We start from the raw sequence: 15075 nt of genomic DNA, 5'->3' as shown, positions 1-15075 counted from the left end.
GAACCCTTGTGCCAGGCTCATCTCTGGATACTTCAGCCAAGTTAGAATGAAACTCTGATAATGGAGGAAAGTTGGTGCAATTTCTGCCTGTTGCTTCCAAGAATCTCATGATATATTGGTTCTCTTTGGCGTGAAATTGATTTAGAAGAACTTAAAGGGAGTTATCTTACCTTTACACTCCTATACATTTAGTTCAAGGACTTTCTGCTCCAGTATTGGGAGACTTTCTCAAGAACATTTAACATGAATTGGCTTACACTTTATGCAAACCTGTGGACCCTTGTTCAAATCCCTGCTCAGAAGAGAGACAACTTGGTTCAACCTACCACACAGGGTTGTTGTGAAGTTGCTGTTGTATGAGGATTTGAATTCCTTGGAGAATGGTGGAATATTAGTGTGAAAAGAAAGTAAATAAACTTGACCTAAGAATATCAGTTCAAAGCATAGCATGTTATTCTGCTTTATAGGCTGTTGGCCCCACTGGTGGGACTTGTCAAAAAAGGTTTAACTGTGATTATGCTATACTGTAATTTGGACAGTTGTCTACTTGGAACTGAGCTCAGGCTTATTTCCCTTAGGCCACTGAACAACTGCTGTTGAGTAATAAAGATTGTCAATCAATCCTACCTTCATCGAAACTAAGCAGAATGAAAGAAGTTGTTATACCATTTCCTGAGACTTTCTGTTCTGTACAGTTGAGGTCCAAATTTACATTTTACAGCTTAATAGAAAAAGCATTTTACAGAAGCTACATATAAATGTCACTCAATGAGCAACACATGTAAAATAAAAATCTAGCTGTACTTTATCAAAGCCCCATTTTGCATTTAGGGTGGGATAATCCTACCCTGGGATGCGGGTGGCGCTGTGGGTTAAACCACAGAGCCTAGGACTTGCCGATCAGAAGGTCGGCGGTTCAAATCCCCGTGACGGGGTGAGCTCCCATTGATCGGTCCCTGCTCCTGCCAACCTAGCAGTTCGAAAGCATGTCAAAGTGCAAGTAGATAAATAGGTACTGCTCCGGCAGGAGGGTAAATGGTGTTTCCAGGTGCTGCTCTGGTTCGCCAGAAGCAGCTTAGTCATGCTGGCCACATGACCCGGAAGCTGTACACCGGGTCCCTTAGCCAATAAAGTGAGATGAGCGCCGCAACCCCAGAGTCGGTCATGACTGCACCTAATGGTCAGGGGTCCATTTACCTTTTTAAGCCTACCCTATCTTGATTGCATATTTTCAGTAGTATGCTACTTCTCTTGGAGAAAGTGGGTGAGGTTGGCAGTCAGTTGTGTGTGGCACTGTGCAAAACCTGGAGCAAATACACTACCCAGTCTTCTGACTAAGGGCTCACCCACACTCCCCTTTGTCCCATGATTGCTTCCGTTTGTCCCATTATTTCTAGGCATGGTCTGAGAGGTTCTTCTTTTCCCCCACAGCTCCTCTGTAAATCAGTCTGTAAACATGTTTCATCAACACACTGTGGTTTTTCTGCTTTTGAAATACTGGGGTGTGTCATGGCACCAGGTGTTGCTGAGGTAGTGGGGCAGTGCTGTGTCACTGCCACTTATGTGGCTATTGTGGGGGTGAAGCAGGGCAAGCTGAGTTTGGGGCTGTGTGACACCCTCTAGCACTGCACCAGTGTGCCTACAAAGTCCTGACCTCACTACTATCCTGCCCTGCCTGGTACCACCCAGGTAAGTGGCAGTGGCACTGTGCTGTGCCACTGCATTCCTGAAATGCTCCAGTTTGCACAAAAGCGGCATTTCAGGAAGGCACTCAGGTTACTTATCTATAGATTTTGTTAATCGTTTTTTATCACATTGTGCACCTAAGGCAGAACACAGTATAAATGAAACAATAAAAATCATACAGTTTCTATATGGTAATCCATAAAACAAGGAAGAATAAATGGTGTTCAGGTCCCGATATATATACAAGAGCATCCACAAAGATACTGAGAGATTTTTATTTATTTATGCATTCATTTTAAAATGGCAGAACGTGAAATGATACTGGTTTAACCACATATGTATAGGCATCAGTACAGTAGCTGTGCATGAACAGCAAAGCTCTGTCCACTGCAGGACAAAACTGAATGAAAATGGATGTGAGCAGTTACAGAAAAAGGTCAAAGGGTTCTGAGGAGAAGTGGGGTAAACTTGGAAGGGGTGCTATTAACTCAGATGACTGCCTTTGATTCCATGCTCACTGACATGCAATGGAAGCATGATGGACAAATGCTGTACTTTGACCAAGTTTCTAGAAGTCTCTCATCTCTTTCATGTGTTTTGCTTTCTTGGTCCAACGTGGCATCTGCCCTTACTTACACCATATTTATTACTAGCTTCCTAGAGAAATTTGATATTATGTAATCACCTTGTTATTTCTCCAATAAATCTAAAGCATTCGTCTGTTTATTTATTTTAAAGTATTTATACGTCATCCTTCAAAAACAATCTTACAGCTTCCAGTAAAATATAAAAAACACAGCACAAATAAACAATAATAAAAGCTTTATAAAACAACAACAATAAAGTCAAACAGCAAGTAAGAGAACAGGCTAAAACCCAAGTATCAACAGTAAAAACGCACAAATTAACATGCCTGAGAAAATTAAAAAAAGGCTTTTGCATAGTGCTGGCATGACATCAAAGTAGGTTATTGCAGAAAGTAGGCTTCATTTCCCAATTCTCATATTTGAAGGGAATCCCTCACCATCCAGAATGGCTTTCCCCCCCTTGGCCCTTAAACTGCAATCTGCATCTCTGCTAGGGATATCATGAAACTGTGCCCAAAAGCTTGCCAAGATGCCTCCCTTAGGTGAGGAGGCCTTGTGTCCTGCATTGCCAAGATTACTTCAGAAAAGCAAGATGTGAAGGAAGGCATCTTCCCTTGTTTCACAAAGCTAGCAGAGTCCAGCTCATGATTACTTAAAGTCTTTGCAACACTGATAGTGCTTTTAAAGACTTATTGTTATGCTTTACTAGTTAGGCCTTACATGTTGCCTCTCACCCTCAAGGACCTATCTGGTACTCTTCTATTCAGTTCTTCTCATAATCTAGCTTGGCAGAACTGTGGAAGGGTTATTTACAGAAACAAATTGTGCTGAATTTAGTGGGATTTACTACCAAGTGTGCATAGGACTGTAGCTTTTCAGCATAATCCTATTGTTATTATTTACTCAGAACCAAATTCTTCTGTGTTTGATAGGTCATAGCCATCCAGTGCCTCTCAGAATTGCCAGATCTCTTCATTTCTTGTGTGCTGATGTCTTAACTTACTTTGCAAATGTAGCTTTTTAAATAAACTATGTGATATATAAAACCTAGCAAGCATGGTGTTCTTAGTAATTACTGTATTTTTCTGTGTATAAGACTAGGTTCCCCCCTAAAAAATAATGTCAAAAATTAGGGGGTGTCTTATACTCTGGGCCATCTGCCCCCATTTTCTTAAATCTGAGTCCCCAAAATAGGGGGCGTCTTATACATGGGGACATCTTATAGACGGAAAAATATGGTATGTGCCGCTTAAACCAAGGCCTTCGCAATTGTTTCCATAGAAAGGTATTGATAGTTCATCAGGACTATGTACTGTTATGAAAAAAGTCATGGTTTTTATGGTGTGGCTACCAGTTAGGCAATTGTAAAGGCAATGTAACTGTGGAATAAAAACTGCATGTCTTGGAGGTTTTCCACTGAAGACAATAGAACGACTCCAGAAGTAGATAGTATGGGGATTTTATTGAATTTACTTGTGGAGAATTGCTGATGCTGCAAGAAAACAAGGCCTATTCTTTTTGACCTTTTCATATATATTTATGGTCTTTTTTATTGATACTTCATGTTAAAAGCTGTCACTGAGAGCCATCCTTAGTGCTGCATTTTAGCTTTTTTGACTGATATACCCAAAGTGAAATATACTTGAAACCCTTGCCCTAGAATAGTTAAAAGCACCAGCCCATGAAGGAGATAGATAGATTATACATACCTCTGTTTATTAATTTTATGACTTTGTATTTTGCTCTGCAGCATAAATGCAAACATTTATTATAGTAATTACAGAAAAATAAGTGATTGCTACAAAAGAATCTTTCAATTATTTAAGTGCTCATTTGTGAACAACAGCAAAACTGCTGTCCCTACTGAACTCTGTTTGTGCTTTTAGAGTGACAAGTGACTACATTCAAGTTGTTGCTGTCAGTATGAAATAAAGCCATTTTCTGTGCTGGTATTAATGGAGATGAAAACCCTTCTCCAAATTGTTAACGTGTTTCCATGTTTGTCCTGAGGTAGTTTGCAATAGTATGGCCCAGTTGTCTTTTGACAGTGGTTATGACAGAATTCTTCTAGCAGGGCCAGTACCATACATTTTGCTGCCTGAGGTGAAGGACAAAATGGTCCTTCTGCCCAATTCCACACCCGCAATCTGCCTGGACTAGCAGTTGAATCTTACTCTGACACTTCTAATGGGACAATATATTCCACTGTATCTGAGGGCAGCATACTACCTTAGGAGGTGCCGAGTAGGCTAGCTTATTTGACGCAGAAGGCGTGCTGCTCCTCAGGATCTGCCATCTGAGGCAGTTGCTTCACTCTGCCTAATGATAGAGCCAGCCCTGGCTTCTGGTGTCATTAATTCATCATAACTGTTTACATGACCGCTATTACTACATGACCCTAGCTTTTGACACTTGAGCTGTACCCACCTTACTTTTGTGATTATAAGTTGTTTAAAACTATTCTTAACATTGTGTTTTAATTGTTGTCATGCACCCTGGGACTTTAGGGTGAAGGGCAAGATGATGATGATGATGATGATGAAGATTATGATGATAATGATGATAATAATAATAATAAATTAGCAGCAGTGACACTAAACTTTAAAGTGGTTTGTATTGCCAAGCACGCTCACGTGGTTTGAAGCCATACAGTTTCACTGGTGGTAGTAACTGCTATAATTTCAGGGTAATAACTTCCATGTGTGGAAATAGAACACTAATTGTCCTGTGAGTGAGCACATGACTAATAAGAGGAAAAACTGACAATAAGACCCTTGACACTCCATGTATATACCATCTTCCTGCTCAGTAAGTATGTTTCTGGTATTGCCTTCTCAAGGACTTCTCAAGGACTTTCACTTGCAGACTAAGGCTTTCCCTCTTCTCTCCCCACTACACAACCCCTATGTCCCTGAATTTGGCTTTGAGGGGGTCAGGAGAATCCCTAGAACCAGTGGGGGAGGAGAAAGGAGGAATTGTTCTGTCTACCAAGTAAGAGTGCTTATGCAGATGGAACAGTCGGAAGAGCACAATGTTGAATTCCACCTGGAACCTTTGTGACACTGAAAGTAGGACATTGTTTTTGTTATTCAGGAGACAGCTTATAGTTCTAGTTATAGCTCAGTGCTTTCAGGTTCCCCATAGGCATCTGGTTGGCCAGTGGGAGAATAGGATGCTGGACTAGATGGAACATTGACCTGATCTATTCTAAGGTTCTTCAATGAAAGTTAACTTATAATCAGAAGGAAAGGCTAGCTGCTATTATGTTAACGGGTTGTGTTCTTTGGTAATGCTGAGCATTCAGTGCCTGTTTCTTGCCAAAAGCTCTAGTCACAGTGAACTGGTTTGCGCAGCATGGTAAAGCAAACTATGGCTTAGTAAGACTGCTCAAACATGTGGGATCTGGGAGACGAGCTCTCAGCCACTTTTCTCCTCCCTAGTCATTTTTACTAAAGTGCTTTGTAGATCTAAGTCAAGGTTTGGCATAGTGTGCAATCCCATCTAGGCCTTGGGGCTAAGCTTTCTCCCCACTAACCATGGTATGTAGCCAAGAACTAGCCTTGCTACAGTAAAAAAGGACCAGGGAAGAACAAAGTGTCTAAGCTCCTCACTGGAGGCATGCACATTTGCATGGTCTCACTAAGCCATAGTTTAACTTACCATGTCATGTGATCCAGGTCAGTGCAATGGAAGAACTGAGTGCCAGGGCAGTCTCACTTTGAACTGGCCTTTGTGTCTCTTGTGTTGGATGGATGGGATGAGCCCTTGGCAACCCAGGTTAGGCAGATAAAGTGAACAATGGGGACAGGTTGTTACCATCAACTGCACTATGATTCTCTTAAATGGCAATATACAGGGAGGGGAGATGACCAGCTTGAAAAATGTGCAAGAGACTCTTGCATACTCCTTCCAGCACAGCCAGTTCTATAGACCAAAGCTACCCAGGGATTAAAAATAAATAAATGAATGAATAATTTTGAATCTCATCAGTACTGTGGAATATCCAAATTTAAAAGACAGGTTCACATTGATTTCCAGTAAGCATAGTCAGATTCATTTAGCGGTAGTTCTTACTGCACTTGGGAACCAGCAGTCTTTCACAGTGCAATGCAAACCTTGTTTTATATTTCAATACAAAGCAAGAGAAAAAAGCAATCTTGAAAAGTTTATTTTGCATCAGATTTGTTCCTTCAATTCCAGATATATAAATATGTCCAGCATATAATGTTTGCCTGTATTACAAATTGTGTGCTGTGTCCCTACAGTACCTTCTGCACAGCTTCAGGGCAGAGAGTAGAAATGATGGAGAGCTGTTGGAGGACAGAACCATGAGGGCCATGTAGTTTGTGATGTGGCCCCTAAGAGAGACTGCTGCTCTCAGGAGGATGCTGTTGATGCCCGGCTAGGGTTGCCATATTTGAAACAGTGAAAATCCAGACAGAAAAGTTATTGAGCTTTTTAAAGTTTTGCCCAAAAGCAGCAGTGCCGGCATGAACTGCCATAAGTCCGGATTTCCCCGAACATTCAGCCAGATAAATGGCAACCCTAGCTGAACAACTTCTGGACATGGAATGGGGAGGGGGAGTACCATCTTGTCCTTTGCCTCAGACAGCCCTCATCAGCTTTCTGTTAAAAACATTCCTGTTTAGACAAGCCTCCCCAGATGCTTAGTAAGTGGAGGTACGGTAATTTTAATCTATTTTAAGATCATAATTTTTGTATGTTTTAAAGTATACTTGCAAATTTTTCTTGATTTTATTTTTTTAATCAATTTTTAAACTGCTTTGGGGTTTTTTTTACAGTCAAATGGTGTATAAATTTTATGAAATAATAAATAAATAATGAAGTAATGAAATAGCTAGGAATAGTGTTCTCCACTTGACCTCTGCTCTAATTTCCTTTCTCCTTGGATACTCTGGTCACCCCAGTCTGTGATAGTTTGTTCCTGATACCACTCACTGGGGTTTGCCGCTCCACTTTCATCTCTCATGGGATGCCTTCCAGCTGCCTTTTCTCCTTCCCTGGGTTCTCCTTGGTCCAGCTCTGCCTCCATCCTCTGCCCTCTTCACAGCTGCAGCAGTTCAAGAGGTCTGGACTGGGCAGTGAGCTAACTTCCTCAGTATCCTCCATGCATGGGGAAGTAGATCACCACATCATGGTCTGCAGCAATACCCAGCAGTCCTTTACAAGGACATGTGTGACATTCTCATATACCCAGCGCTACCAGATTTATTGCCTCTTAAATCACTCCTTTTTTCATTTGAAGAACAGTGTTGTGAAGGTTATTGAGATGTTGGTCCAGTAAACGGCATTTATCTATCCTTCCAGGTGGTGCCATAAGAAGGGAGAAAACAGAATTCAGCAGGAGGGGTAAAAGGGAAAGGCCAAGTCTAATATATTCAGCAGTAGCTGTGAAAAGGGTTGTGTAGTTGTGCCCATCTTACTTAGGAGGAGGAAGTAGCAGCTGTCATAGCAACTGCGCTTCTTATCCTCCCTGCCAATCCAGATTGAGAGTAATGTGAGGCACAAAGCACTGACCTCATTGAACTAGTTACATGTGCCGTCAATGATGTCGTCACAGCGCTAAATCTCAGTAGCTGTTTGGCCTTATGATGTCATCACATTCACATCATTTTCTGCGATTGGCTGGATTGCATTTTGGGGAATAATAAAGCTGGGGTCAGGGGGAAGACACTTTTTAAAAAATAATAATAATTGAAACAGGTAGTGAACAATGTGGATGAACTGATGCCAATAAGGTAAAATTTTGGGAGGGGTCTGTCAGGCAGGAAATTTGGGGATCTTTTTATTGTTCTTGCCAAAGTCTCCTGCTGTGCAAAAAAATGTTCACCCATGAACATTGAGAGGCACCTTAATTTTAAGGTAATTGTTTAAGGTTTTTAATTTTTAATTTATACTTAATCATAACAGGAAATGCATGTGTTTCAAATGAATAAAAGCATGTTGCTTGAAATATGGTGAAGGATGCTGCCTATTATGCCTTTCCTGGATGGCACCTTTACAGTTCACAGTGTCTTTCTTTGCTGTGTTTGCTCCCTCTGCAAGTGGTGAGTGAAGATCCTTCTGAAGGCACACCTGTTTATATAGAAATGTTTAGGATCAGTAAATATGCTGTCATACCAGATCAGACTATCGTTTGTCTGTCTAGGATGGACCACTCTGATTGACAGTGGTCCAAGTAAAGGTCTTTCCTGTCACCTACTAGCCAATCCTTTTATTTAAATTAGAAATGTCAGGAATTGAATATGGGATCATCTGCATTCAAAGCATGTGCTCTACCAATAAACCATGGCTCTGAAGTGAGGCCTTTGTGCTCAGGGGCAGATTTTGCAATGACTGGAGCCCACCGGCAGCCTCAGATATTCCTGGAGTATAACCAGGCAAATGTCAGTGCAGCATAGCCTCTCAGGCTGTACTGCCGAATCAGGAAGATCAACCAAAGCTGATTGTTATTGTGGAATTCTTGCTTATCTATTTATTTCAATCTTCTTCTTTTCCTGTAAGAACTCAAAGTGACTTGCAATAAAATAATAAATGCAAGTTCATAATACAAAAATGCAACAAAACTCATTTTTAAAAAGCAATAATAAAAAGTCGGGCTGATTTGTTATTTTCTATCACTGCTGCTGAAGGAAAGTCTTATAATTGCCATTGTCCTCCAAAGTGCTCCCTAGAAGAACCACAACTTGACAAAGTGATGAAAAGTACACAAAGATGTAGCGAGGTGGACTTCCCTGGGGAGGGCATTCCACAGTGTTGCTGCCATAATTGGGAAGGCCCTGCCCCTTGCATTCACCCACCAAAGCTCAGTTCTCCTGGTACCTGGAGCAGGCTTGACTGGAGAGCTTGGGAGATTGGGCATAGTGTATGGAGCTAGCTATGTTAAGCAGGCCAGGAACATGACAGAGACTAGAATTAGGATGTTGTTCACATTGGAGGTGACACAGGTACACATGGCAAAAGAAGCAACGACTGGAAGTTGGAAAACTAACAGTCTTGTGGTGCCTGAAAGACTAAAATTTATTATGACATAAGCTTATACCTTCTGACTGTAAATCTTGTTCTCATAAGGCAAATGTAGTGGGGGGGGAGCTTTTATGAGAATTCAGAATATGCTAATTAAGAGGCGGGGAGCATTTATTGGGGAAGGCTATTTATTTATTAGGGAGAGTGCTGTTGCACACATGTACTGCTTGTGGTCTTTCTTCCAATAGGCGTCTGGTTGCAGCAAAAAGCTGCACTAGATGAGCCTTTGGTCTGTTCCAGCAAGGTTATTCCTACATTCTTAATTACCTCTAATTTATCGCTCAGCAGCATCTATGTACATAGCACTTTACATAGTAGCATAAGCAAAATTAGCCAGTCCCTTGCTCACCAGCAGCTTACATTCTCGATTTCAACAGAGGGAGGAGGGAAGGGGGTAGTTTAGAGGGGGTATATCACCCCAGTCTTGTCTTTTGATCATGTCTTTACAATGGTTCTCCACAACAGCCAGTCATGCTACCAACCACTGGTTGGATTCTCTTCTCCAGACAACAGTTTTTGAGATATGAAAGGTGTGTCCAACTCTACAGCCAGGCCAACTGTTACTAAATAGTACAAAGCAGTTTGGATACTGCTGCAAGAAGGAAATGTTTGATCCCATCTCACAACCTCTAAACCTTTCTGTGATGTCTAAATATTTTTGTGGGGGTGGGTCTTATACTTCTGAAGCCATTGTAATAAATACTGTTAGATGCTCCACCTGGGTACAAATACCTGACAACCCCTGAAGGTATCCAAGTGCTATAGAAATCTAACAGTAGATTTTTTACAATGGCACACGTTACTGACGTGAACGGAGCAAGATTAGCATAAAACACAGGAAAACCAGAGTCTGTTATGATGTTACACTATCCAGTGTCACTCCATCCTGCGTAAATATGTATGTATCTTTCCAACTAGTACTTATATGGAGTCTTTTGGGACATAGCACTTATACTTCCAAGTGCTTCCATCATGTAATCCTGGCCTGGCTGAGCTACAGAGGCACTTTCCCCCACCCTCATAAAAATATTGATCTCCACTGTCTAAACGCATCATCTTGGGAGCCTTTAGGAGGCAGAAATTCACTCACTTGATATAGAAAGGGAAGGAAGTGAGTGGAAATGGGCAGAACAAGTGATGCAGAGTGTTGATGCCACAGGCAGCTCTTCTTATGAATTCTAAGCTGCAAAGCTGCTACCTTGGAAGTATCCTTTGGGGGGGGGAGTGACTTGTTGGAAACATGGTATTTTCTCTCCCTTTCTCTTTCCACTTCCTCTCTCACACAAACCTTTGCGGGCATCTTTAGAAATGGAACTTCAGGTCCTATTCTGGAAACTGTCAAGCCCCCTAATTATTGTTTGGAAACCAACTGATACAACAGTCTGCAACAATTACCAAAGTGACGTCTGTGGAGCCGCTCTCCTGCCGCCTCCCTCCACCTCTCGCTCTCTGAAATTCAACAGGAGCCAGTTCCCTGCCCTTTTCTTAGCTAGACACCCCCTCCCGTCGCTCTCCCTGGCTGCCCACCGTGCATTTCCTTGCACACCTGAACGTTGCCCAGCTCCTACACCCTCTTGTTTGCTTGTTACTCTTCCGGTTAAGTAGGAAAGGATTTTAATTGCTGCTTCTATAATGAGAGGGCAAGCGGAGGTGAATCATCAGAGGATGGAAAGGGTGGGGAGGGGGAGAGGAGCTTAGGTGGGCTAAAGAAAGAAAGAGAAGGGAAGGCAGGCTGCGATGACAGGGAAGGTGGCCCGAGCGAACTAAGGGGATTGAGGCGAGGGGAAGAGAGAGAGGAAGCCCCTTTGATCTTCGCCCAGGGCACTTCCCCTCTCCCTCAAGCGCACGCGACCCTCTCTTTCCCTTTACGCGGCTCGTCGCCTCCCAGCTTTTCCTGCCTCCTTTCAGGAAGTCCTGCCAAAGCTGCTTTGCAACAATGAGGATTAAAAAAAGAGATGGGGGTGTTGTCGTGCGGGGGGACGGGTGGGTGGTAGCGGTGGCGCCCGGGGAAAACTGAGCTGTCATCTCTGTGTATATCCCTACCTCGGGTGGGTGGGTTTTTGTTTGTTTGGCTGGGTGGGTGGGTGGGTGGGGGAGAGTATCACGCGTGGAACAAATAGGAGGAGGGGGATCGCCGGCAAAAGCTGAGGAGGAGGAGGAGGTGGTGGTGGGTGGGGGAGAGAGAGAGAGAGAGAGAGAGAGAGAGAGAGAGAGAGAGAGAGAGAGAGAGAACGAACGATCAGAGAGCAGGTCTGAACAATAGAGAGGAGAGGGGGCGGGCGCAGCGTGAGGCGCTACTGGTGTGTGTGTGTGCATGTGTGTGTGTACACGCCTTTGGGGTAAGAAGAAGAGGCGGAGGAGGCGGGGACCCCCCCCCCGAGGACAGGCAGGAGTAGCCGAAGATCCCAGCAGACCCCCTGGCAGGGATGGGGCTCGCCCGGGCTGGTTGCTGCTGAAGGCTCCTCCATCCCTCCCCTCCCTGCTTTCTCTTCCCTACACGCCCTCCCTCCCCTCCCCCTCCCTCCTCCCGGCCTGTGTGTATGTGTGTGTGTGTGTGTGTCTCCTCTCTCTCTCTCTCTCTCTCTCTCTCTCGCCCCTCTCCTCTCCTCCTCCTCCTCCTCCTCAACTCACTGGATGTTACCCAGCCGCCGGGATCGTTGCTGCTGCTGCTGCCGTGCCTGCTGCTGCTGCTGAGCCCCCTGCTTCTCCTCCCCGAGCCCAGCCATGAACCCCGCCGAGGGGGCAGCGGAGGAAGGGGCAGTTCCCGATTCCGAGGTGGATGCCTTTTTCCGAACAGGTAAAGAGCAGAGGGGCGGCGGCGGCGGCTGGTTGGGGAGACAGGCTGGGCTGCCAGCGCCCCGGCGAGACCTGGAGGCGAGATTTGGTGATGTGTGTGGTGTGTTTATATCTCGGGTGATGGTTTACGTTGCGGAGCGTGTGATGTTGGATTCCCTTTGTTTTGAGGGAAGCAGGGGGAGGGTATTTTTTTGGGGGGAGGGCTCCCCTATGGAAAGGGATCCCAAATTGATTCCCCCCCCGGATTTATTGCCTCGTCTTCCGCCCTACATTGTTCCCCCACACCAGTAATTATTGGACAAAAATAAAAACCCACCACCACAAACCAAACCCACTTATCGTCTCCTCTGTATATCCCAACCCCCTCTGCCCTCCCCCCGCCGCTCCTCTGGCACGACAGACAGACACTTTCGAGGGAGAAGCCGCCGTCTCCAGGCACAACGATGCTTTTTGTGCGCTGGGCTTTGGGTTGTTTCCACGGATCTGGAAGGGGGGAAGGGGGCAAACTGTTGGCTGTCAGTCCGTTGTACGAGGCAAAGCAGACTGATGTTTCGCTCTCCGTCCTGCTGGTTTCATCCCATATGGATGAAACCTATATATATTGAGTTTCCTGGGCTTCATGGCTAGTGGCTCATCCGTATTATACAGCATTTAACCCACAATGCTGCGTTTCGCTTTTCGCACAGGAACGGGGCGATCTTCGATCACTTTTGGAAAACCTGAGAGCAGGCTTGGTTGCAACCCATCCACTACACGCACACACCCCTCCAGATCGCCCGCTGTACTTCAGGCTCTTTAAAGCATCACGAAATCTTCCCCAACCTACAGCCTTAAGTCGAACGAGGGGCTGAATGATGGTGTGTGCCTGTTGTGTAGACTAGGAGAGATGCTGGCTTCTTAAATACGCCTTTTAAGCTTGGCTGGTGTACAGGTTGGGTCTGGCGATGGAGCCAGAGGCTTAGATATTAGCCATCTTTGAGCTGCTGCCTCAATCTATGTTACCTCGCTGGATGAATAAGGAGAGTGAGGATCGTGGGTGGGGAGGAGAGTATTCAGGGACCATAATTAGTTATTGTGGAACCTATTTGACCCCCCTCTCCACCTCCCTATTCTGCAGGTAACAAATCTGTGCTTTTAGTCGAGATGGCATGTTTGAAATTGCACCAAGATCCCTATTTTTGTTTGCACATCTTAGTGCTTTGTGTCTCCCTTTGATTATCCCTGATGAAATCTTTGCATAAACCCCCTCCTTGGCTCCTAGCTCCGCTTGTGCACTGTGTTAGCCAACCAACCTGTGTGTGTAGCTGTGGGTGTTTTCATTCATATGTGCCTTGAAGACCTCGCTGGTGTGGATTTTTGGTTTTCAGCAAGGTATAGGCTATTCTGCTGTGAACTTTCCAGGCAAAGACTTTCAGTAGGTGATTTTAGAGGGCATGTCACGATGTAATTCAGTGTCCTGGGGATTGGTGTTTGCTCTCTGGTTTCAGGGGAGGGTACTAACATAACAGCAGAAGTTTGAATACAAGCAGCTGCGCCTACATCAGAAGAGAGCATGATGGGGGAGGGGGGGTTGTGAAACTTGCATGTACACAGGAGAGCCCTATATGTTTGGTCTTAAATTCTGTTCTTAGCTCTGATGAAAGTATAATAAAAAACCCCCACCTCACAGTCCTCCAGTGTTTTCCAATTCCACTAGCAGAACTTCCATGGGGAGGGGGAGAATTACAGGCAACTTGGCAGAGCCTTAATTAAGGATAGTAAAGGATTAAATGCTCCCTTTAGATGGAGGCTTGACCCTTCCAGACTGAGGCTGTTTTTTACTCCTGCAACTACAGCTGCTTTGCTTTTCCAGCTGCCTCTCTCTCCTGCTTTGGTTCAGCCCTGATCATCAGTCACGCGGAGTGTTCCTCCAGCCACAGCAGAACAATCGCATCATCGCCCAAACTTTTCAAGAAGTTTATTCCTGCAGATCCATGACAGGCCCCCTGGCTGCCCTCCATGGAAGGCTGCACCCCATTTATGTGAATATGCTTTGATCTCAGAGGATAAGTATAATAAGGTCTGGCTGTGTGTATATCTCAGGAGCCACACGGTGCTGATGGATATTTGCCTGTTGATACCTTAAGAAGGCTACAAGCAAAGCAATTATAGATTTCTCATAGCCCTCTGGTGTGCAAGTGCCTTTGGGCTGTGCATGGTTTAATGGACGCTATTAAAACAATTTTCTCCAGCCCAGCCACCCCCCACTCCATTCCTTTATTTCTACAGACTGTTGGCTTTTTATTCAAAAGTTATTTCTGAGTGTGTGTTTAGGTAACTACTCAGTGACACTTCTACTGCAAGAAATGCTACTAAAAATAATGTTCTGATCAGATGTTTCCTTTTCTGACTGCTCTGCCAGAAATTCTATACCAAAATAATCTTGATTATAATCCTGTTTAGGTGCCCCATGGATTTCCTGGAAGGTTTCTTGGCATTCATATCCATTGATGTTTGAGAAGCTTCTCCTTCCATTGCACTTTTGTACATGCTATGATTTAGTTTCACACAAGAATTTGTTATTAATTCATAGATGCAAAAAGTGTCATTTGTTTGTAATGATAAGTTAACAGGCAGACTTTTAAATTAATACAAAGAATTATGAACAAGAGCGAGTGAGTGTGAAAGACAGAACTAGGCATTTGGCTGTGGGCCCAAGCATGGCAAAATCAAATCTCTTCTTATTGGAAAGAAATCCATTTATCTAGGGAGACTTCTTGTTCTGTTGGCTCTTTGCTTTGTGTATGCTTGTGTTCTGAGTGCTTAGAGTTGCTGTTCTCAGTGTTAATAGATACCAGAAAATGGAAGGGGGAGGAGATGCTAGCAGTCAACATAGTATTCAAGGAAGTAACTCTAGTACAGATAGCATTCATAAACAACCAAATGCTGTGTTTTAATCCAGAAACAATAAGCTCTGCAC

The 15075-nt window shown here is 44.1% G+C and overlaps 1 protein-coding gene across 18 annotated transcripts in view; it reads left to right on the top strand.

The window, feature by feature from the left end:
* KALRN (kalirin RhoGEF kinase) overlaps positions 1-15075 on the top strand; it is a 512792-nt gene that overhangs the window by 37127 nt on the left and 460590 nt on the right. For 5 of the 18 annotated variants that reach the window (XM_083583680.1, XM_083583658.1, XM_083583679.1 and 2 more), the window contains exon 1: positions 11551-12117. The exons of 12 other annotated variants lie outside the window; for them this stretch is intronic. In XM_083583680.1, the coding sequence (XP_083439806.1) occupies positions 12045-12117 (73 nt within the window). In that variant the 5' untranslated portion in view covers positions 11551-12044. Of the gene's footprint in view, positions 1-11550; positions 12118-15075 lie in introns of those variants that run through there. One more of the 18 variants, XM_083583672.1, reaches the window with a different exon arrangement.

This window comes from Podarcis filfolensis (genome assembly GCF_964270895.1).
Source record: "Podarcis filfolensis genome assembly, chromosome: 1".
Taxonomy (NCBI): domain Eukaryota; kingdom Metazoa; phylum Chordata; class Lepidosauria; order Squamata; family Lacertidae; genus Podarcis; species Podarcis filfolensis.
The sequence above is the reverse complement of the archived record's forward strand: the minus strand, read 5'-3'. Positions and strand labels throughout refer to the sequence as shown.